This window comes from Tetrao urogallus (assembly GCF_951394365.1).
Source record: "Tetrao urogallus genome assembly, chromosome: 16".
Lineage (NCBI taxonomy): Eukaryota > Metazoa > Chordata > Aves > Galliformes > Phasianidae > Tetrao > Tetrao urogallus.
In genome coordinates, this window is record NC_136829.1 from 264,805 (window position 1) to 288,575 (window position 23,771).

The window sequence follows — 23,771 nt, forward strand, 5'->3', positions numbered from 1 at the left end:
TGCATGGTGTACGGACCAGGAGCTGTAGGCAGAGGTCCCATCCGCCATGTGGGCTTTGACCACGCTGGCCATGGGAACACAGCGGGCTGGGAAATCCAGAGGGAAAAACAGCCATCCCAGATGCGGCGTGTGAAGCTGTCCACGTTTGCAATTTCCTGTGTGAATGCAGTGTTTTGACCTGACTCACAGCCTGATTTTTTTCCTCCCAGAAAAAAACCTTTAGTTAATTTCATAATATATCTTACATATATAATATAGATATTGTATCCATGATAAATATATTTTTTCTTCTGAATTTAAGAGGGGACCCTGAACTGGGGGTACAGCATCCTCCGTACCCACGTCTCCATGGTGCATGCGGGGCTGCACAGTGGGTGTGAGGAGTTCTGTCTTGCTCTTTTGCAGTGCTGGGGCAGAGTGACCAGCAGCCATGACGACAGAGACGGGCCCTGATTCAGAAGTGAAGAACGTGCAGGAGGAGGCCCCGCAGCAGCAGCTGGAGGCAGCCACACACGGCCCTGCTGCCACAGCTGCTGGCATTGCCAGCCGGGACGCCGAGGCCAGTGAGAAGCCTGGAGCACAACCTGACAGCCGGAACACAGAGCCGGTGAGTGAGAGTGAGAGGAGCCCAGGAGGGAAAGGATGGCTCTGGGTGACTGAAGGTAGCTTTAGCTTCCAGCTGTTTCCAGCAGCTCTTGGTGTCAGACCAGAACGGGGCACTTGGCATACCCAGCCCACAAACTGCTGCCTGCAGGGAGGAGGGAGCCCTAGCTATTATATGCCAGACCCTTTATAAGTGCTGTTTTCTGGTGTGCTGTGACTCTGCAGCCTCTTATCCTTCCCTGAGGGTTGGGCATGCTCCCTGCTGCAGGGCAGGGGCCCTGTAAGCAAGATGCAGGCTTTGCACAGCCACTTTCTCAAGTAGCAATTTGTGTCCTGAGCACTACAGGCTGGGCATGCACATGAGAAGCCTGTGCAGGTCAGCAGATGAGCTTCGTGCTCGCACTAAGGGCAGAAGGCAGCAGGTGGCCAAGCATCCTAGAAACTGAGCTGCCTCAGCAAGACTGGGAGCAACAGGTACACCCCAATGGCCACCACCAGGCAGGGAGCCTCAGCTCCACACTGCTGCCAATGCTGCCAGCAGCCATAGAGCTGCCTCAGCTTCCCGAGCAGGGAGGTCTCAACTGCTGAACCAGCACCAGACTCACAGGCATACTTTTTCCAGAGTCCATCCATGACTATACCAAAACAGTGTGGGATGGGGGAGCTGCCTGTAGCATGGACTACTGCATTGCTAAGGGATGGAAGCAGAGGCTTCCATCCTTGCAGTGGTGCCAGGTTACCATGTGCATCTCTCACTCTCCAGGGCACAGACATGGAGGAGAAGGACTACAGTGAGACAGATGGGCTATCTGACAAAACAACGCCTAGCAAGACGCAGAAGTCACCCCAGAAAATCAACAAGAAAGTCAAAAGTGCTCTCTGCAGAGTGACCCTGCTCGATGCCTCTGAGTATGAGTGTGAAGTGGAGGTGAGTCGTGTGCTTGGGGAAGGTACACTGGAACTGAATAGGAGATGTGTCAGCCCAAGGCTGGTCTCGAGCAAATCCCCAGTGTCATGGTTCTTCCAAGGACAGCTTTGTAGTACTTCTCATACAGACAAAATGATCCACAGGAATAACTGTTCAAGTTGGAATTTCAAAACAAAGAAAAAGGCTGGGGAGACAGACCCTAGAAGGCAGTTTCAGCCCAGAGTGCCCAAATTTGTTAGCTAGTTGCTATCGAAAGCAGTGTCTAGGAAGCAGAAGTTGGAGAAAAAGCTTTGCCTTCAAATATGTGCCTGAAAATATGTGCATGACACATACATATGCCAGTGTATCTGTTGACACCTCAGGAGTGCAGCATGTTTGCTGTCCCGCATGCCAAGGCAAAGGATGTGTGTGCGTGTGTTTGTGTGAAGAGGCCAACGTGTGCAGGCACACATGGCTCTCCCAGACAGGTTTGTGTGTGCACACAGACCCACACACATTTTGGCAGTGCTACAAACTGCACCTCACCCCATCCTCGCTGTTTTCATCTTCTCATCCCTCGCTGTTCCTCCCCATGGAGCTAGCAGCGCAAGGACTGTTTGGGAGGTGTGCTGAAGCCTGGCAGTGGTGTGTGTGTGTGTGTGTGTGTGTGTGTGTGTGTGTGTGTGTGTGTAAACAAAAGTGATTCATATGTGCTGTTGATGCGTCGTGTGTGCGGGCAGGGCAGCGGGCCAGGCACCCTGCTCTGGGCACATGTCTGCTCACTATTTGTGCACCATCACACACATGCAGTGTGAGCAAATGATTGTCTGGTAGTGGCTGTCACTGCAGGAAGGAACAGACGGACTGGTGCCCACCAGAGGCAGCCTTATGCTGGGATATACTCCAGGGCTGCTTGAGCTGCTATTAGCGCAGTGAGGAAACACCCAGCATTAAATCAAGGGTAGAGTTTGGACTGGTTCCTGCAGTAGGGGACTGGGGAGGAGCCTCTGAGCCTGCTCAGAGGAGGGGTGTTTGCTAGGAGAGCACATTTCTGTCCCTCACATGTGCTGCTGTCTCCTGCCTGCAGGATCAAGGGGACAGCACTTCTCTGACATGTAGCATCTTCCTGGTGAGAGGGACATTTCTGAGAAACTTTATGTGAAAAATGCAAATGCTGAGACTGTTCAGAAGCAGAAATCCTCAAGCCTTTGCCAGGGAGACCTTTGCACTTGCTGCTGATGAGCAAGTGAAGGCGTCTTGTTCCTAGTATGGTGACAGCGGCTTGTGAGTCTGGCTGCGCACAGCAGATCTGCATCTGTATGCAGGTCCTGGTTCTATGAGGTCTCAACTGTGCAGGATTAATGAATGTAGGGAATGTAGCTTCCTGCTCTCTGTGGCTGCACTGGAAAAGTGAGTGCCCCAAGGCAGTTACTGGGAGCTGGGGGGCTGGCCTTTGTGCTGCAGCACTGGCAATAATGGCCTTGGTGTCTCAGCTCTGGCAGCCCTGACTGTCATTTCAGTGGTAAGGTCTGCCACAGCAAGCCTTAGTGACTGTGGCAAGATGGATCCTCATGAAAATGTAAGCTCCCTCGAATAGGAACTGGAGCAGAGCACTTGCCATGACTGCAGTAGGCTCATGGGACAAAGGAGAGAGTTTGGTCAGCCCTGAAACAGCTTGAGGTGGTGTCATCCTTCTCCAGGCCCAATTTGTGTTTTCCAAGCAAAACCTGCATGCAAACAGAAAGCTGGGTTGTACAGTGGCTGGCTGCTTCATTATCAGAACAATACTTCTCGCCAAGCTTAGGAAAAGCAGAGCTTTACAGTCCCAGCTCCCGCTGAGCTTTGTTTTTAGTCTGTTTTTGTTCCTAGTGCTTGATGTTGGCAGTGTGCTGGGGCATGCGGGACTTTATTCATGGTAAGGTTGACTTCTCTGTTGCAGTGCAAAGCATAGGGTTGACTCAGCAAACAGGGAGCTTCTGCTCTCTGGAGAAGTCATTTGGGGCATAGGGGAGAGGAGAAGAAATTGTTTAGCGCAGAAAGATATGTGCTGAATTTCTTCTTTCATTTTGCTAGGCTCCATAGAAATAGTTCTGCCATGCCTGCACACAGGGATTGTTAATATTTAATTCTGTAAAAATCAAAAAGAGAGGTCAAACCATTTGATGTGGTAGCCCTTGAGATGCTATGTACTGAAATCCTGCCTTGGAAGTCTGGGTCAGCAGGAAAGGGAGGATAACAGAAAGGGTGTGGTTACTGCTGAGTGAAATGAAAAAGATTTGGAGGTCAGGAGGAATTCGAGGCTGGGAGTCTGTCAGCAGTGGGATGCTGGAGCAGTGCTAGTTTCTGTGTGAGTGATGCTCTTGGCTCCAGTGTCAGATTGCTTGGTGGAGGTACTTGAAGGAATGGGTGCCTCAGAGACAGGAGGTCTGGGTCTCCTGGGCCAAGAAGGCTGTGAGTGTGGGATAAACACATGGGCATCTCCATAAGCGATCCTTATTGCCTCACTGACACTGGTATGAAGCAAAAATATGCAGGGAAGTTCAAAGGGCTGGGTAACAAGGGCCGTTCCATCACAGCATGTGGCTCAGACTTTTCATGCCTTTCTTTCGTCCTGCTGTGCCTTGGGACCTGGCCACCATTTGCAGCTGGGGAGGGTGTTGGGAAGGAGCTTGTCCTTCAGGCAGCATCATCTCCCAAGAGGTTTGGGGTGTGTTTGTGCCAGCCCTGTGGTATGGGTCAGAGGTGCCTGGGCTGGCTGAATCGCCCTGGCTTGGCACCACCCTCCCCTGGTGCCTTTGTCTTCTGGCTCCCTGTGAGCATCTCCATATCTCCTGCAGAAGCATGCCCGAGGCCAGGTTCTCTTTGACATGGTATGTGAGCACCTCAACCTCCTGGAGAAGGACTACTTTGGCCTCACCTTCTGCGACTCCGACAGCCAGAAGGTGAGCCTGGGGGACCCCTCTGTAGCCACCCCACTGCTGAGCAGGGCAGCCTGCCATCTGACATGCTGTCTCCTCCTTTCAGAACTGGCTGGACCCCTCCAAGGAGATCAAGAAGCAGATCCGCAGTAAGTAATTGGTGAGGGCAACTTCCCTACAAGTGCTGGGGCCCACAGGTCTCCCAGGTAGTGTTCATGGTTGAGCCCTTGCTGCTGCTTGTAACTTTCTGCCCTCAATGGGTTCCAGGCAGGTCATGGGACAAGGCCAGGATGCAGCTGGGCACCTGAAGCTCCAGGATGTCATGCATGGGAAGCCTGGGCTGGAAGTGGCTGGAAACTGGGCCCCGTGTGAATTCAGCCACTGCAGTAGGGAAACTCACTTTCTCCCCATTCCCACATCTGTCCTTCACCCTGACCCCAGTGTGATGCCCCTGACTGCTCTGTCCTCGCTGTGCCCTCTACAGGCACATAGGAGGTTCCTGCAAGGTGTGATGCAGGACTGGGGCCTGGAGGTATTGCTTATTCATCTGTGTGTTAGCCCTATCAGCCTCCCCTTCTGCTTGTGACAGGTGTGAGCATCAAAGTGGCATTGGAGAGCAGGGAGAGAGTGGCTGAGACCTCATCACTCCCTCTGTGCCATTTCCTCCTGCCCTGATTGGGGAGGATGGGGCTGTGGGAGGCATGGAGTGAGCTTGCTTGGATGGGTACCAGGATACAGGAGAGCCTTTATGATGCTGCCTTGCCAGACCATGCACTTGTGAGGCAGAAGCGCCAGTGCCCATGGTGTCACCCCACTGGGATGTATATGGCTTTTGCTGTGATTTTCATTTTGGCATGAAGCAATCTGAGATGATGACTCCCAAGGTTGTGATGCTTCTCTCTCCTCAACTGTTTGGGTTGTTTGACCAAATCACATTAGTCTTTCTGGCCAGAGCAGCTGGGAGCTACTCTCAGGGGTTCATCTTCCTTGTGGCTTCTGGAGCTCCCTCGTTCCTGCCCTGCACTGGGTTTTTTGGAGTCCTGGGACACTTGATTTAAATGCCTGGATGCTCTGTGCAGTCTGCTGGCAGCCATCACAAGCCCTGCCCTTACTGCTCCCTTGCTAGGTGGGCCCTGGAACTTTGCCTTCACTGTGAAGTTTTACCCTCCTGACCCTGCTCAGCTCACGGAGGACATCACAAGGTGAGGTTTGCTATTGGGGCCCCCCAGGCAGTGTGTCCATGATGGGCAGAGCTGCTGAGGCAGCTTCCAGAGGAGTGGGCAGGAGTGCGTGGAAGGCCAGTGCTCAGGCAGGGCAGCAGCTGGGTGGACAGGGTGGATAGATGTCAGCGTCTCACTGCCTCTGTGCATGGCACCTCTAAATTGTGCAGAGTGGGCCTGGGAAAGTGTCAGTGGGAGGTGGAAGCGCCCACAGGGAGCCAAGCAGTGTGGGTGTCCTTTCCATGCAGTGCCACAGAGTGCTCTAAGAGCACACACCTCTGTCCCACCCTTACTCTCTGCTTCCTCTTGCAGATACTACTTGTGCCTGCAGCTGCGTGCAGATATCATCACGGGGCGACTGCCCTGCTCCTTCGTCACGCATGCCCTGCTGGGCTCCTATGCTGTGCAGGCCGAACTGGGTGACTACGATGCTGAGGAACATGTAGGCAACTATGTCAGTGAGCTCCGCTTTGCTCCCAACCAGACACGGGAGCTGGAGGAGCGCATCATGGAGCTGCACAAGACCTACCGGTGAGCCCCAGCTGGCGATGAGGGAGGGCACCGAGGAGCTGGCCTGTTTCCCCACTGGGCATCTGGTCATGTGTCCCCTTCTCTGTCTCTCTGCAGGGGCATGACCCCTGGAGAAGCAGAGATCCACTTCCTTGAGAATGCCAAGAAGCTCTCCATGTATGGGGTGGACCTGCACCATGCCAAGGTACTGCGCTGAGGTGCTGTGGGAGTGGTGGCCAGCACTGGGTCTCATCCTGCCATTGTGCCAAGCATACCACTGGCAACTAGGGGCTTGCTGTAGGTGCAGCTCTGTTTCCTACAGTTGGTTCAGTGATGTGTGGCCGATGTGTGCCCGAGTTCCTTTGGGGGTGCCCCTTGGGCAGAAGAGCAGAACAGAACTGAAACTACTAGTTCAACATGGGTACATGCAAAGTCATGTATATGGGGTGAGAAAAAGCCTGGGTACCAGGACATGCTGGGGACATCCAGTTGGAAAGCAGCTTAGCAGATAACACCCAGGGACTCCTGGCAGGCAGCAGCTTGAATATGAGTCAATAATGTGCCCTTGTGGCAATGCTTTGCCAATGCTATCCTGGGCTGCATTGGGCAGAGTATTGCCAGCATGCTGAGGGTGGTGATCCTTCCCCCCTACTCTGCACTGGTGAGGCCACGCCTGGACTGCTGTGCTCAGTTCCGGACTCCTCAGTATTCTAAGGGCATGGAACTATTGGATAAAATGCAGCAAAGGACCATGAGGATGATGAAGGGTTTGAAGCACCTCCTGTATAAGGAAAGGATGAGGGAGCTGGGACTTCTCAACCTGGAAAAGGCTCAGGGTGTTCTCAGTGAGGTGTATAAAGACCTGAAGAAAAGATTCAAAGAGAGTGTAGCTAGAGTCTTTTTAGTGGCACGCACTTACAAGACCGGAGGCAATGGCCAGATACTAAAACACAGAAAGTTCCCTCTGAACATCAGGAAGAACTTCTGCTGTATGGCACAGGTTGCTCAGAGAGGTCTCCTCTTTGGAGATTTTGTGGGGTCTCCTCTTTGGAGATTTTCAAAATCTGTCTGGATATAGTCCTGCACAACCTACTGTTGGTGGCCTTGCTTGAGCAGAGGTGTTGGACCAGATCCAAAGGTCCCTTCCACCTTTAACTGTCCTGTGATTCTGTGACCTCTGCCAGCTGGTTGCAAGTAGCCAGAGTGCTGAGCAGGAGGAAGCATGGTACTCCTGGATGGACTGACTCTTACTGGACAGCTGAGCAGTTTCTTCCTTTTCTTCTTGACTCCTCCAGGACTCAGAGGGTATTGACATCATGCTGGGAGTCTGTGCCAATGGCCTCCTCATCTACAGGGACCGACTGAGGATCAACCGTTTTGCCTGGCCCAAGATCCTCAAAATTTCCTACAAGAGGAGTAATTTCTACATCAAAATCCGCCCTGGTGAGGTGGGTGCCGTGGGTACAGCATGACCCAGGGTCACAGCAGGGTGCCTGCTGTGCCAGAGTGGGACCATGGTCCTCATCTGGCTTCATTCTTAGCCTCTAAGTCCCAAGGTAATGGCCTCAGCTGGCCGAGAGAGCACAGCTCCTGTGGTGAGGGAGGCTTTGAGCAAGTGTCTTCTCATTTGCACTCTTGCTCTCATTGCCTTTCATGTCTTTGGCCACAGCAGTTCAGAGATCTCAAAGCATATCATAATCCTTTTGCCATAAGCCAGACACTTGTGAGCCTGTTGACACGGGGAGGTGTCAAGGTGTCCCAGGAATGGGGTTGCAAAATCATTTTTAAAATTTGTCTTCCATACTTAAAACACATGAAAAAAACCCTGAAACGTTAGGAGTTTTTTTCTTTTGTTTTGTATCAGTGCTTTCTGACTTTAATTTCATTCTCTTTCCCTTTATGTGTACTGATGGGAGAATTCATTTCTACCCATGTTCTTCCCAGCGGACAGTGCATCTGAAATGGAGTGAGAGATTCCCAAAATAAGTGTTTTGGTATTTTATTCCCAAAATAAAACACCAAAATAAGCTGTGAGGGTTTTCTGTTTCTTGAGGGAATTTCTCTTGCACTGAAAATGCGGGATTGAGGAAGGTGCTTAGGCCGAAATTGTAAGGGCATAATTCCACCAGTCTTTGGGGCTGGGCATGAGCCTTTCCAGCACTGGTTTGAAGAAGACGTTTTGTATGGCCATAGCTCCTGCCAGGGGAACCTGAAGGTCTTGGCATGTCAGGCCCCATCCCATCACGTCCCTTTGGGCAGGATCTGCCTGTAACTGCATGTCTCTATCTCTCCCAAGTATGAGCAGTTTGAGAGCACCATTGGCTTCAAGCTGCCTAATCACCGTTCCGCCAAGCGTCTCTGGAAGGTCTGCATAGAGCATCACACCTTCTTCAGGTGAGGAGCCCTTTTCCAGGCCTTGGAGGCAGGCGTGCTCCTGTCTCTGGCCCGTCCCAGCGTGCTCACTTGGGGCAGGGGAGTGTGCTGGGTGCCTGCACCCTGCCTGAGAAAGAGCTGGCTGTCCTCTCACCTGCAGCAGGGGCTATCCATCCCATGCCTCGTGCCCCTTGCATTGAGCCACTCTGCCTTTTGTGTGCAAGGAAGGAAGAGTTCTGCTTCTCTCTCAGCCTCAGACCTGCTGCACCCCAATTATGTTAGGCACGGGTTTGTTTTTCCCACGTACGAGGCCATATCTGCTCCATTGGCTCCACCACACACCACTGCCAAGAATCACTTGCTGGTTCAGCCCTGAACTTCCTGTAATGCTGAATTTCTTCTGTCACTTCTTTAGCCCTGCACCGATGCCATCCCAACTCCTTCACTGTGATCTCAGCTCTGCTCGGCACACTGGTGTCCGGGGCTGGTGCCGGGGCACAGCTGGGACTCACTGACCACCTCATCTCTCTGTCCCCAGGCTGGTATCTCCAGAGCCGCCCCCGAAGGGCTTCTTGGTGATGGGCTCTAAGTTCCGCTACAGCGGGCGGACGCAGGCACAGACACGGCAGGCCAGCGCCCTCATTGACCGCCCAGCGCCCTTCTTCGAGCGTTCCTCCAGCAAACGGTACACCATGTCTCGCAGCCTTGATGGAGGTATGCCCCAAACAGGGCAGGGGGAGTGAGATCGGTCCGCTGGCGGGAACAAGAAGGCCGCTTTGGAGGGGTGGGCAGCTAGGGTTACTTCCAGAGGCTCTCTCTACCCAGATCTCCCTGGCAGAGGGTCTTTCTGCCCCCCAAGTGGTACCTCAGACTGTGTGAGCAGCGGGGACATGGGTATGGCTGGGTATGGCTGGCTACGGCTGCCTGGTCACAGGGCAGATATGAAGGCCTGGGTGGTGCAAGGAGTGATAAAGTACTAAGCTTTGGGTCATCATCACCATCAAGAATCCCTTCCCTGCTGCAGGTCCTTTTGGGGCTCCACTGCCACTGACTCTAAGCCAGACTGGGGCAGGGGGCAGAGGGCTGGGGTAGACAGGGCCAGGGGTGGTGGCTCACTGCTCGTGACCTGACTCTTTCTGCATGCACAGAGTTCTCACGCCCAGCCTCCGTCAGTGAGAACCACGATGCCGGAGCAGAGGGTGAAAAACAGGAGGAGGATGGTGAGTTTGGCAGCGGGAGACGATCTGAGACAGAGGATGAGGAGGTGACTACCCCGACGAAGATCAAGGAGCTGAAGGTACAGACCTCATGGGCAGCAGACCATGGAGGTGGATGGGTGGGCTGGCTCATAACCAGAGCAGATAAGCAGGGGGATGGGACACAGGCATCAGGGCTCTGTCTTCCTCTCTTGGGGCTGGGCTGCAGGTGGGAAGGACTGCACTGGGGAACGGTCATCTGAAACCCCTTCTCCATGAGACAAGCCTCAGTTCTTGCTATGACCCATCTAGTCTGGGGACATGGCTCTTGGCCTCACCAGTGGGCATGGAGCCATCATGCCCTACTCAGAAGCAGCTACAATTTTCCCAGCACCCTCCAGGTTGCCTCATGGCTGGTCACCAGACAGGGCTGGTTGTGGGACAGCCTCACTCTGACGTGCGGGACCAGGAAGGGCCAAGTGTGCCAACAGTCACCACCATGCAAGCAAAGAGATCCTTGGCTGCTGGGAGCATACTGGGCCCCTGTTCCATTGGTGCCCATAGCTACATGCCCATACCCGCACCCTGCCAGCGTGCAGCCGTGCCCCTCTGCTCTCTGCCCACTCCTGGACTGGCTTGGGATGCACCCTAGTCCAATTCAGCCCTGCACTGAGCAGGGGATTCAGTCCTTTTGTGCTGCTACCAGTCCTGGCTGTGGGCAGGGGTCTGTGTACGCGCCCAAATTCAACTGAATTGTGATGCTTATGAGAATTTCCCTCGACTGACTCTGCTGGTTACTTTTAACCCTCTCTTTGCTGCCAGCCGGAGCACGAAACAACCCCCAGGCACAAGCAGGAGGTATTCTCTCTCTGGAGTATCTAGTTCTCATCGGTGCATCATATTGTCCATTCTTTTCAATGCACCACTCTGTGTCACCCTATTTACTGGAATACAAGATGCACCGAGGTGGGGAGTTTGACCTGCTAGAGACTCCCAGTGAGCAGACAGCTGGGGATCTGCCCCAGAGCACACACAGCATCTTCTATCCCACTAAGTAAGGTAGTCCTAACTGTATGTGTGAGCAAGAGCCCTCCCAAGGCACGTCGGCCAGGCCGCTATGCCGGGTCCTTGGCCCGTTGGGAACACCTGGCTTCTGCTCGTGTTACTGACTCCTCCATATCCTCTCCTCATGTTTTCTCTTTGTCCAACCCTGTGGCCTTAATCCTCCTGCTGAAGGGACAGACGTGGTGCAGGCTGGCCCTATCGCTTCCACCTCCCTGTGAGACCCTGTGCCCTGGCTTGCTCTCTGCTTTTGCATTTCCTGACCTGGGGACTGCATCATGTGCCCTGCTTTCATGAAGCTCCTTGCTGCCTTTCTGCCCTGCCAGAAGCAAATGAGTCCCTGAGCCCATCAGGGGCACACCCTGACACCCAGCCCAGTGGAGTGCCATGGAGCAGCTCCCCATCTGAGTGCGGCTGGCCTGGCCAGGGTGTGTTGTCACAGGTGGGAGAGAGTCTGTGCTCTCCTCTTGCACAAATTGCCCGTGCCTGCAGTGCCTCCTTCCCCTCAGAAATGTCCAGCAGAGATCTCCTCAGCCTGAGTCTGCTGTTATATCCCAGCCTTAAGTTCAGAGCTGTGCTCTGAAGGTTTCCCCCTCCACTCACACTGGGGTTTGGGTCGTCACGGGACCAGTCAGCAGAGGCCAAGGAAGCGCTAGCACCTTCAGCTGTGTGGCCGTGAGCCAGGGCTTGCTGTGCTTCAAGCACACAGCCATTGCCATCCTGCTCAGCACAGCAGGGCAAAACCTACTGGTGCAGCAGGCTGGCATCTTGCCCCGCAGCCCTGTGCTGAGCACGGTCCCTCCACTGTCTGCCTCATTGCTTACTCCTGCTGCATGTGCATGTGCTGCTCCTGCAGCCCCGTGCGCCTGGCACTACCCTGAGCCTATAGAGGTGGGCAAACTGTGAAGCACATGCGGATGGATCAGGGAGCTTTAAATAAATTCTGCTGAGTCTTCAGGATCTGGAAATTTGTCTGGGCTTTCCGTATGAGACTCCTTTGTGTCTCTGGGATTTTGCTGAGGAGAAGTATGGGAGAGGGTAGATAATTCAGTTGACTCGTTTCGAACCTCAAACCAGGTTTGAGTTTGAAGTGAAAGCCAGGTTCTTGTTCTGAGCTAGTTTGCCCACCTCTGTGGCAGAACAAAAGGAGCCATCCTGGTGCCTGTAACATCAACAAAGGATGCTTTAACACCTAAACCTCACCATGCACTTGAATTCTCTGAGCTGTCCTCTTTCTACAGCAGGCCAGACCCAACCCCCACCCCAGACTGCTGCTGGGCTCAAGCTGGTCCATGCTGTTGCAGGCTTGGATCCATGTTGGTCGTCCTTGACCTTTGTTGGTAGCCTTTGACCTCTTGCCCATTGGCAGAAACCCACTTTGAAGGCACTCCATTAGAAATGCCAGTGGGTGACTCCTGAAAGCTCTTGCTCAGATGATGGTTTCCTGCCCTCCTGGGACAGAGGCTCTTGGTCCCTTTGTGCCTTGCACGTGGGAGCAGCAGAGTTTTGGTTACTGATATTTCTTGTGCTGGTCCCCAAGGAGACCCCTCTCTCTTCCCCCAGATGGTTTATCTCATCCTCACAAGGCCATGCTGGAGATGCCCCAGGGTCATGTTGTGCCCTTCACTGAGGAAAGCTCACTGTGGATGTTCTGCCGCTCCCTGCCTTATTGTTGCTCCCTACAATGGTCTTAGTGAGAACTGCAGCCCAGGGTGCTCAGATATGCTTTTCATTTGGCTCTTCAGACCCTAAATTCAACCCCAGTATAAAGCTGACTCGCTCCAGTGTCTCTGCTTGCCTTTTTGGCCTTGGCTAGTGCTTTAATCATTGTTACATTCCTTTCTCCTTCCCCAAGTTTTTAGACAAACCAGAAGATGTTTTGCTAAAGCATCAGGCCAGCATCAATGAGCTGAAACGGACCCTGAAGGAGCCCAACAGCAAGCTGGTTCACAGGGACCGGGACAGGAGGCTGCCTTCCTCACCAGCCTCTTCCTCACCCAAGCATGAGGAGGAGACACCGAAGGGAACCCCAGAAAAGGCCAGCGAGGTTTGTTCTGCTGCTGTGTTACGGAGGGGATCAGACTGTTCACAGGCAGGTGTTCATCAGTTGGTGGGCTCCTGGTCTCTGTCTCCACTGTAGCCCTGAGGGAAGCTTGGTGGGGCCCTTGGTCAGGTTATTGTCTCTAAGTTTGTTAATGAGCTAACTGTTTTCATGCTGCTGGTAGTGAGCTCCCCTTGTGCCCAGGCACTGCATGGTTTCAAACGTATCCTTTACTGGGGGCTGTGAGTTGGGCTGAGGCTTTGTTAGCCCATGAGATGGGGCCTTCTTCACCCCTTACCCTATCAGAGCTCCTGCTTGTCAGCACCTGTTACAGGTCTATTCCAAGGGGTGTTTCCATGAGTGTGGGACTGGTCTCCTGTGCTTAAGTGCTCCATGTTGCGCTCAGTTGCCAAGACCTGGTTGATGGGAGCAGGAGGAGGATTAGCAGTGCTACTGTGGGATCCTGCACTTATGTCCTTTCCTCCTGGCATTTTATCTTCTGGCTTTGCGGTGGGACTTCTGCCCTGAATGAGAATGGAAAGTGCCCGGGTCCCAGAGTGGGAGGGCTGGGCTGTGCAGACCCCTCTCACTGCTAGAGGGGAGTGGATGCGCTGCAGCTGAGTGCTGTGTGGGGTTGGACTATCTGGCTCAACTCAGGCAGCACACAGTGTGGGCATCTGTGGGCTGTGAGCACCAGACACTCTCTGCTCGTTCTCCAAACATTGGCATTCTCTTCTCCATGAGAGCTGCGCAGCCCACACAAACAATGCGCATGGTGCCCCCTGTGCCACAGCTCTGTCCTGAGATGGTCTCACTGAGAAAATGAGGACACAGCACTGCACTGCAAGGAGGTGCCTACACAAGTGGGGCTACGGGGCTGGCTGGGTTGGGGTTGCAGAGCATCCCAGGCAGAGGTGATCTGAGAGAGCTCACAAGCCCTCATCAAAGCACCAAGATGGCAAGAGGAAGAAAGGTTTCCGCACTATATGTGTTTTACAAGCAGATATATATATGTGCAAAGAAAGACCTAAATGGAGCATCTAGAGTTGTCATAGCTGTGATCTCTGTTCATCCATCCATCCCTTCGTTCTATCCTTCCTTTTCATGTGCTCTCTGTCTGTTTCTCTCTCTGTCTCTCTCTCTCTCTCTCTCTTTCCCCATGGGTGCTGGGGTTTCCGTGTTGACACAGAGGATGGAAGAAGACACCCTAGACGATTTTGCATCTGAGCATGGAGCTTCCCTAAGCATGGAGTCTTTCACGCAGAAAAGCCTTGTCTCTTCTCCTGAGGTTATCACCATCCCTTTTCTTTTCTTTTCTCACCCTTCATTCTCACAGTTTGCCCTCCCCATGGTGCCTCTCAGGGGCTATCCAAGCAGAGCTCAAGCTGTTTGCTGGCACCTCTGGGTGGGACCAGGACTGGGTCAAGGCTGTTGGTGAAATCTGCTCCTGTGCCTGCTGTGTTTTGGATCTGTGACAGGGTCCTGGGAGACCTGCTGGTGAAGCCCTGATGGTCAGTGGTGGTAGGGCATCCCCCAGGGTTGACTCTGCTCTGCATGAGAGTCTGTGCTGGAGGTGGTACCAGGAGTCCCAGGAGGTACAGCTGGGGCCCTTGGCACTGTTGCTCTGCAAACATCTCCTCCAGGTGCAAGACGCCCAGCTACAAATAGTCTTTAGCAGTCTCTTATGTTTTCCTCTCCCTTCAGCTGCAGCTACAGTTGCTTAGGCCCAGGTGCCTTGAATTAGGACATCTCTGGATACATCTAAAATATCAGATTTTTGCCTGTACAAAGCAGCATCACCCTACTTTGAAGTCCTTATTTCTGTGAGTCCTTTCAGCACTGCTTGCATACAGGGTTTTATCTCACATGATAGCAGTTCTTTCCTGAGACAGCTGAAATTGGATAATACTGAGTAGAAGAAAACTAGTCTCAGAAACTTGGCTCTGATGCAGTTGGACCCAACCACAACAAATGTGGTGCACAGCAGCACTGGAGTGCATGTCCTTCCTGAATGCATCCAGAAAAGGCAGCAGAGCAAGAGCAGCTTCAGTGTGGGGCAGGTGGATGGGGCCAGTGCATGGCTGGCTCCACTCTGCCGCTGCCTCTCACTTCAGGGTGCAATGCCACTGTGTGAAGGATGATCGGGAGCCCTCCCTGCGGGCTGGAGACTGTGTCTGTGCAGGATGGACAGAAGTCAGATGCTGTCTCTGCTAGAGCAGAACCCTGCAGCCTTTGCACAGAAGTCGCAGTAGTGAGGTGGGCACGCAGCACTTAATGCATGGCTTCCTGTCTTCTGCCCTCAGGGTGCCAGGGCTGCACTGAAGTGTGGGCAGCCAGCTGGTCTCACCCGAGATTTCTCTCCGCTGATGTATGGGATCTTGCCCACACATGACTGATGGTCTCTATGAGGAATTCAGAGTCCCTTGAGGGTGACTGCACAAAAATCAGCGCATCTGCGAAGTTGGCATCGTGCTCAACTCAAAAGTCCCTTGGTGTCCACAGAGTTGCTGAGGTTGGGTTATCTGTCACCCACTGCCTACACACAGCCACTTCTTCCCCCTCCCCATTTTTCTTGTCCTGCTGGAGGAAGGGTGCTGGATTAGAAGGTGAATGGAGTCCCGGCAGCTTTGGAGCAGCTTTGGAGACGGTGTGTCATGCTGATCTTGGTTCATTCATTCTTTCCTCCTAAGGAAAAGGTCATGTTTGTAATTGTAAAGCTCATGTGTTCCTTTCTGGTGAGCCAGGACTCCCTGAGGGAGAGGGGAAAAAAAAAAAAAAAAAAAAAAAGGCAAGTACCTCAAATAGTGCTAAAGGAAAAAGCCACCTGTCTGCCCTGGGCTCCTCGAAGGTTGAGTTTTGCCTGCAGCTATCAGGTGTAGAAGGCTGTCTGCTCTGTCTTGTTTCATTTCTTTCCTATCTCCCAGTTTGTCCTCTCTTGTAACGTGCAGGCCACTGTGTTCCCAACTGTTCCTGTTCTCTGGAGAGAGTGTGTTAGCATAGATGAAGAAGAAGATTTGAGAGTAAATTATCCCTTGGGGATGTCCAGGTTGCTCTATTATCAGACCAGCATCATCACCTCTTAGGCTCAGCTTCTACCTTGGCACACTGACCTGCCAAGTTCTCTGCTCTCCTGGAGGACGTGCCCACCCATCCACTTATTTGCTCTGAGCATGCCCAAGAGTCCTCAAGCTCTGGAGACCCAAGAGCTGCCCAGAGCTGTGGAACCAGGGCTGTGGCCAGAGCTGGCTTTGAGCCATCTGAAGCAGAGAGTTCAAAGCATACCACAGAGCAATCACTGTTTCCCTGGAATGGGTCATACTCATCCCAACAAATTTGATAAGGGAGCAGGTTTGGAGATTAATCCAGAGATGTGCAGTTTTTCCTTACTGGTATGACGTACTGCTGTGGATCAACACTCTGTTTCAGGCTTCAGAAGACTTAAGGATCTTTGATATCTACTTGTATTAGAGCCTTAACTCAGAGCAGGAGCCTGATCAAGCTCATCATCTCTGTCCAGAGAAAGTCCTTATCCATACCTTATCCATTGATGTCTTGGTTGCAAAAAAAAAAAAAAAAAAGGGGGGGGGGTTGAGCAGTGAGGCTGCAGTACAGCAGTAGAAGAGAAGCTTCTGTACCCTCAGGGAAGTAAGCAGTCCTCTGGCTTACTCACCCGTGAGCATTGCTAGTGTTGAGAAACTGACGTGGGTATCCTGGCAGGACAGAGGCATCCATTGAGGTAATGGTAATGTTGCTCCAGGGGTCAAACTCACCCATTAAACACGCAGATGCTCCTGGGGAGTCACTGACCACCTGTGCTGCATCTAAAAAGGAATAAAATCGTAATGAGAAGCCCACTGAGAGACACAGGTGTAGAGGAGAGGACCTGGAGAGCAGACAGTGTTTTGGAAAAGAAGTTACACTCAGGAGTGATACCAGAGAGGCTTCTGCAAGCGTTAGTGTGGGAAGCAGGCAGAGGATGGGTCCCCTGAGGGCTCAGCCTCCTTTGGTGCTTCTGTGCAGGGCTGCTGGCTATGGCAGGAGGGAACCCACCCAGGGCATGCAGCCAGCAGAGCTGGCACAGGATCTCTGTGAAGGTGCCCACCGCGGTGGGTACGTGTGACCTCAAGTGAGACAGAGTTGCAGGCTGGGTGCTGTGTTTGCTCACAGTGCTGTGGGGCTTCCAGCTGAGGCACAGCTCCTGACAGTGCTCATGGCAGATTTTCACGGCTGCTGTGCAATAGCTATATGCTCTTAGCGGAGCCTGGGAGAGAAAGGAGCCAGTGTGAGGCCCATTGATGGCCTGGATGGTGCTGGAGCCACAACCTAAAGATGCAGGAGCCACAGGCCTTTCTTAGGCACCAGATTTAAACTGTGAGAGTTAGGAAATTATTTACTGTGAGGGCAGTGAGGCACTGGAACAGGCTGCCCTGAGGCTGTGCGTTATCCCATCACTGGCAATATTCAAGGCCAGCTTGGATGGGGCTTTGGGCAATCTGATCTAGTGAAAGCTGCTCCTACCCATGGCAGCAGGGTTGGAATTAAGGGGTCCCTAATGTCCTTTCCAACTCAAATCACTTAATGATTCAGGGATTTCTTATTCCTCTCCCTGTGGAAGCCTTTTCATTATCAATTGTTTATCCTTCCTTCTTTCTCTCCTCTAATCTTGTCTTACCTTTTCTGTCTCTGCTCCCCTCTGCCCTCTGTTTCTCCTTGCTCATTATCAGTTATTAGGTTTCCACTTCAGCTGCAACGACTCCAAACATTCAACCTGACACCCTTGTATAGGGCACTGGCAGTCCAGCTCTCCTTGGCACAGCTTACTTTTCCTACTTTGGGCAGGGAGAGCACAGCCAGCTGCACTCCCCTGGGGCTGCTGCACACAGCGGTGATGCAGGAGGCCAGTCTCTCTCACTGCACAGAAGCAATGCTGGCTCTGTCCTGCAGGCCTGTGCCTTGGGCATCCCATGCTGTGGACTGAGCCAGCCTAGGATAGCCACAGGAGCCCTGTGGTGAGCTCTGCTGTACTGTACTGTGCCTGCAGCTCTGCCCCTCACGTGTGTGCCATGTACCCTAGAATGGCTGGGGAGGCTGCTGGGTTTCCTCATCAGTACAAATGCTGTTTTCCTCCTCTTCTGTTATTCTGGGTTATTTTCAACCTTCTGTTCTAGAAGTGGCTGAATTTTAACAGTGCTTTGTCCTTGGAGCCTGTGCTGTCTTCAGGTATCTTGCAGGACCAGCGCATACCGAGTGTGTGTAGAAACAGAGATGTAGCATCCTCCCTTGCACAGCAGCACAAGTGCATTTTGTTGTATCACGTACTCACTGTTAAGGTGGCTTCTCTTCTTGCTCATGCTACTTCTTGCTCAGTCTGATGCAGTATTAGGGCATGTGGATGAAAGTGAAAGTAAAGCTAGTCAAATAAAGACCACTGTTTACAATAAAATCTCACCCTTTGCTATCACAGAAACTACTAGAGCCAGTATTAAAATGGGGAGTCAAAGTTTGATTTAACTCACTGTGCTCTCTTGCCTCATAGAGAGTGTCCTAACAGCTCTCCATTTATTGCTTCCACTTCTTTATTTCCAAAAAAGTCACAGATTTTGCAGACATGTCAGTAGGTCATCGCCCAGAACAGAACGCGGTCCCAGGCCCTGTAGAGGATAGAGGAACACCATCATCTTCATGACACCAGCCCCTTTTTTTTCAGTCCTTTCCTTTCATCACTGAGTTGCCAGGCTCTTCGTATAGAGACTGCCTCAACCCTTGCATGTATAATAATAGTAATTGACCATCTAAGGCAGGTCAGCTGTCTGTGACTCATGAAATCAATCACCAGCTGTTAGGTAAAGTATGTTTGATGCTAACTCTTCTTGCTCCAATTGCAATGCAGGGCTCGGAGCATTGGGTATTTATAGAGAGAGAAACCACTAGGCTGGAAGAGGTAGCTCTAAAGAAAGCTCTGAGAGTCAAGAAAGAAGAAGGACGTGCAGGTACTTCAGAGGTGAAAATGAGTGTGAGCATGTCGAAAGTGGAGATGGCAGTAGGGAAAGCCAAGGAAGTGGCAGGCCAGGAAGAACCAGCAGATGCACATCTGGATACCTGGAAGAGAGCAAAAATGATTGCCAGTCCTGAAGATTTTGAGTCTGTCTGGGAGGATGAGACCTGTGAGAAGGAAACTGGGGAGGAGCCCAGCACTGAGGCAAAGTGCTTGACATGTGAGAGAGCAGAGGAGGAGTCCAAAGAGAGGGTTGAGGGGGTAACCAGGAGTGAAGTGGGTCTGTCCAGGCCACATCAGGAGCATGAAGAGAGACAAAGGGCTGAGGCTTTGGGGCTAGGCCCTGTCCATGGAGAAAGCAAGATGGGCTCTGAGGAGCACGTTTCTGCAGCCTTCAGGAAGCAGGATGCCAGAGCACCAACTGCAATCACAGAGGTCATTAAAATTAAAGTGAAATCCGGTGACGACAACACAGAGACTTCTGCTACACAGAGGATCATCTATTTAGGAGATCTGGAGGGAGAGGAGGACAATAAAACACATCTGCTCACAGAGGCAGGAGGACAGCTTGGCTCAGCAGTGAAGCAAGAAACCATGGTGAATAGGGCAGGGGAAGGACCAAGGCCCATGGCATGTCCGGGAGAAAGGTCCCAGTGCAATTCCTCAGTGTACGCACAGCAGGAAGCAGTGTCAGAAAAACCTTCTGTAGCGCCAGACCAGCCTGAGACAGACTGTGATGAGACAAGCCCTGCAAGACAGCCAAGACAGCCTCCCTCGGAGCAGGAGGAAGGTTTTACAGTGCAACAAGAGCAAGCATCAGTGAGTCTGACCAGCTGCAAAACACTGGAGGGAGATGAAACCATGTTATTTTCCCAAGAGGTGGGGTCAGATGAGAAGGATCTTCAAAGGTCAGTAAGAGGATTGAAGCCATGCACTCTCAAGAGGGCTGAGGACCCCAGACAAAGCCCAGGACAGAATCCAATTGCAGGAGAGCAGTGGTGCTTGGATGTCTCCAAAAAAGAGTGGGGGATCTCAGAAAGAAGCCTACCTGATGGGGAGGAGGAGAAAAGCTCCACAATGGTTCTACAGATGGAAGAGATAGAGACAAAATTATCCCCATCAGCTGTGCCTCAGCAGAGCTCCCCTCATGCCACTGTGGGGCCGGAGGAGAATGAACCCAGCATTATCACCCCTGGCACTCCTCCTCAGCAAATGAGCCCTGCAGAGCCAGCCCAGGAAATGAAACCCGAGGGCAAAGACCTGTCCCAGAGTGCCAGCCTTGTAAGAGATGTGGGCACACCTGAGGTTATGAACCCCTCAACAGAGGTGGCATGCAAGGAGGCAAGCCCTGCAGTAGGTAAAGAAGCACTTGAGGACATGAGCCCTGTAACAGAGGTGGTAATACCCAGGGATGTGAGTCCTGAATCTATAGAAAAAAAACACGACATGCACTTTGCTACAAGGAAAACATACCAAGATGCAAATCCTATTGCAAGAGGACCACACCATAGCAAAGGCAGTGCAGTGGAGACAATCCTGCTCAGAGATCCCACCACAGGGGAAGTGGTCCAGAACTCAGATCATTCTGCTGCAAAGGGAACCCTGAGAGCTACAGAAGAGGCGCTCCAGGAGGAACAGCTTGTGATGAAAGGGCTCTCCCAGAACATAGGGCCCAAACTGGGAAAGCTGATGGGAGGGGAAGGCACGGAACAGCTGCTTCCCAAGGCAGAAGATCGAGAACAAAAGGCTGAGATCATAATAGAACACCTGCCCCAAAAGGGTCCTAAGTCTGGAGGGCTACTCCCTGCAGATGCCAAAGCACAAGAGCCAGCCTGTGACTTGGAGTTTAATGCAGGACAAGCTCTGCAAGGCAGGAGCTCTATGGCAGGAGAAACTGCTACAGACCTTGCTCTGGAGCAGCCAGTGCAGGCTCCAGGAGATGCTGATGTCTTGCATTCCCACTCTCCTATAACAGGTTTGTGTCAAGGCAACAAGTTGTACCAGCTCTCAACCTTTATGTATGAAGATGGGGAAGAGGTGCAAGTGAGCAGTGGAATACAGAAGAGAGAGTCTGGACCGCTGATGTGTATTGCTGCAACTGAAGCTGTGTGCCAGGAGCACAGAGGTGTCACTGAAGCCCCACTCCTGGGTAGCTGGCAGGACAGTGAGAGCTACGAGAAAACCTCAGTGGCATCTAAGATCAAGATGTTTGAGCAAAGTGAAGCTGAACAAAGGACAGCCCAGGAAGGACAAGAGCAAGCACCTGAGACTGAGACACCAGCAAAAACAAAGGGAAAGATTAATCTGTCACAGGACACGGTTTTGAACACAGTCCCCATCTCACCTCCAGCGATGGCAGATGCTCCAGTGGGATCCATGTCCAGTGTGGACTCCTTTGCCTTCAGGCAAGGAGCTGGTCCAGGAGGCTCCTCCCAGCTCCTGTCTCTGAAGGAAGATGTTTCTGTTGATCTGGAGCATGAAGGAGAAGGCAGTGCTGACCTGGCTTCCTCTGACTCCGGCTGTGAACTCACACTGGCAGAAGCCGTGGTAACTCTTCCAATGAACTGTCCGGATGGAAAGTTCATGCGCATGTTGTGTGGCTCTTTATTTACCATGTTCAGTGGCACCTCACACATCCATTGACTGAGAACAGTTGCTTTGCATCCCCTGTCCTTTTATGTATATGTGTGTGTGGTCAGGCTTATTTGCTGAATGCAGACCCGCTGGCCAGTTGGTTCATTGGCTTTTGTTTTGTGACACCTCCCCTCCGCCCAACATTTTGGCTACTTCAAGAATGCCACCCAAGCTTCATGTCCAGGAACAAGAAAGGGAGATGGGGGGTGGCTTAAGAAGCTTTGAGTCCATCACAAATGCGCACACACTGAGCAGCAGTGCCCACGCTTCCAGCTTCACCCTTGCATTTCTTATGTTGGTATCCCTTCTTGCTTAGCTCGCCAGCCTTACCCATCCTACCCTGTCTTTGGCAAGCTGGTGGCTGGATGATGAAATAGTTTACTTTGCTCTTGTAAGCACTAGATCAGATTCTTTAGAGTTAATTTCTTAAAACTAACCATTTTCTCTAATCCAGAGCAAATCTCAGGAACCAAGTGGGGAAGAAAAGGATTTATCTGACCCGTCATTAAAATCCACCCTGAAAGAAGAGAATTTAAAGACTGCTGTTCCAGTGGTCTTAAAGGTCTCAGTGCTGTTCTACTAACTGCTTCTTGCCATAGTGTGATAGCTCACCTTAAGCAGCTGAGGACTATTTGCTTCCAGCTCCTCTCCCCATTGTAGAGCTGTTATGAATGTATTTGTACACGCACACACAAGTGTACGCAGGCGTGTTCCTCTTGAGTTTGTTTGTCACCCTGTTTCTCATACCTCTCAACCTCCCAGCACTGCAAACAAAAGGTGCCTGTGCTGTCAGAGTCAGGGGATGGCTCTAGCTGCAAATGCTTGGACTGTAGCCTGGGAGATGGGCTTCCTCTGTTGCATCAGCCAGCTTAGAGCTAATTCTAAAGCTAACAAGGAGCTGATCTCCTAAAGAGAATCAAAAGCAAGTAAATGCATGGGTCTCGATTTCCTAGCACTTCATAGCAAAATGGCGAAGGGAATGCACCCTCTGATGGCAGAGTTGAGAGATATGTCCATGTCTGGGGAGGAGCTAGTGGAGAGATGTCTTCCCTTGGCTCTGATCGTGCTGTCAATTACACTGACTGAACACACAGTCTGCATCCCTAGGAGCCAGCCCTGGTTGCACGAGTCCTTTAGAGGGCACTGGGAGGTGTGGGGGGGTGTGATGTGCCTGGCTCTCCTCGGGGTACTGCCCCGCCAGCCACACGTGATGCTCCACTTGGGCTGAGCTCAGTGCAATTGGCACGCTCCTTCGCTTCTCCGCCAACCTACCTGGCTGATGGGACACTTTTCTCATGCTCAGTTTTTCTGACATACGATAGCATCGGCGTCTGAGCTGTTTCTGAATGTCTATTAACAGAACTGTTGTTTTGCATACATCTGCTTTCACCAGGTGCAGTGATGTGCCTCTAAGCTGGCCAAGCTTTTCTGTGTGACTGACCCTTTTTTCAGTGATTAATTACCAGTAGGCTTTTGGCAAAACTGGATTGAATAATCCTTCTCCCCAAACCCCTGCAAAGTTGCTGCTGTCAGAAAGGTTTCGGTTTCTGTGCTTGAGTTGTGTTTGACTCTACTCTGTGATGTTTGCTGCTGCCTTTTCTCTTCTTCCTCCCCTCTCCTCCATCGGCACAGCCAGTGCTGCCATGCCATGCAGCGCTCAGTCTCCGTCTCTCTCCTCCATTGTGTCTCATTCAGAGAGCAGGCTTAAGGGAGGGCACCGAGGAGAAAGCTAAGCCACCTCGGCACAGGGCTCCCGAGAGCGACACTGGCGATGAGGAACAGGACCAGGAGAAGGACTCAGTGTTTCTGAAGGACAACCACCTGGCCATCGAGCGCAAGTGCTCCAGCATCACGGTCAGTTCAACCTCCAGCTTGGAAGCAGAGGTGGACTTCACAGTGATCGGTGACTTCCATGGGACTGCCTTTGAGGACATCTCCCGGAGCCTGCCTGAGCTAGATAAAGACAAGAGTGAGATGGAAGATGAAGGCCTGGTTTCCTTCCAGCATACTGACAAAGTAGTTCCTGGATTGGAAGAGGATGGCAAAGCCAGGGAAAAGGTTGCCCAGCCCAGCCCAGCCATCTCCCAGCTAGAGGTACACAGGGAAGACGTTCCTCCAACGTTGTCTTGGTGCTTACCGTCTCTCCATGTTCTCTGTACTGGTGCCTGGCATTGCCTCATTGGTGTGCAGTCCCACGTCAGTTTGGAAGAGCATGCTAGCTTTCATACAGCCCTGGGTTTCTGTCCAATGTAACTGTTCTACTGTCATGCATGCTGTTGTCTGTCTTGCATGGTTCACTCAGTTCGGACAGG

At 52.2% G+C, this 23,771-nt stretch overlaps 1 protein-coding gene across 1 annotated transcript in view; it reads left to right on the forward strand.

Moving 5' to 3' along the window:
• Positions 1 to 430: 430 nt before the first annotated feature.
• Positions 431 to 23,771, forward strand: part of EPB41L1 (erythrocyte membrane protein band 4.1 like 1) — a gene marked incomplete at both ends in the record, with an annotated part of 28,823 nt that continues 5,482 nt past the window's right edge. Inside the window, 16 exons of the mRNA XM_079543513.1 lie at positions 431 to 607; positions 1,367 to 1,531; positions 4,348 to 4,452; positions 4,535 to 4,577; positions 5,555 to 5,630; positions 5,961 to 6,179; positions 6,276 to 6,363; positions 7,454 to 7,606; positions 8,455 to 8,552; positions 9,070 to 9,245; positions 9,680 to 9,828; positions 10,550 to 10,585; positions 12,645 to 12,836; positions 14,020 to 14,118; positions 21,914 to 22,021; positions 23,155 to 23,553. Coding sequence (XP_079399639.1) covers positions 431 to 607; positions 1,367 to 1,531; positions 4,348 to 4,452; positions 4,535 to 4,577; positions 5,555 to 5,630; positions 5,961 to 6,179; positions 6,276 to 6,363; positions 7,454 to 7,606; positions 8,455 to 8,552; positions 9,070 to 9,245; positions 9,680 to 9,828; positions 10,550 to 10,585; positions 12,645 to 12,836; positions 14,020 to 14,118; positions 21,914 to 22,021; positions 23,155 to 23,553 — 2,283 coding nt within the window. The remainder of the gene's footprint in view (positions 608 to 1,366; positions 1,532 to 4,347; positions 4,453 to 4,534; positions 4,578 to 5,554; positions 5,631 to 5,960; positions 6,180 to 6,275; positions 6,364 to 7,453; positions 7,607 to 8,454; positions 8,553 to 9,069; positions 9,246 to 9,679; positions 9,829 to 10,549; positions 10,586 to 12,644; positions 12,837 to 14,019; positions 14,119 to 21,913; positions 22,022 to 23,154; positions 23,554 to 23,771) is intronic.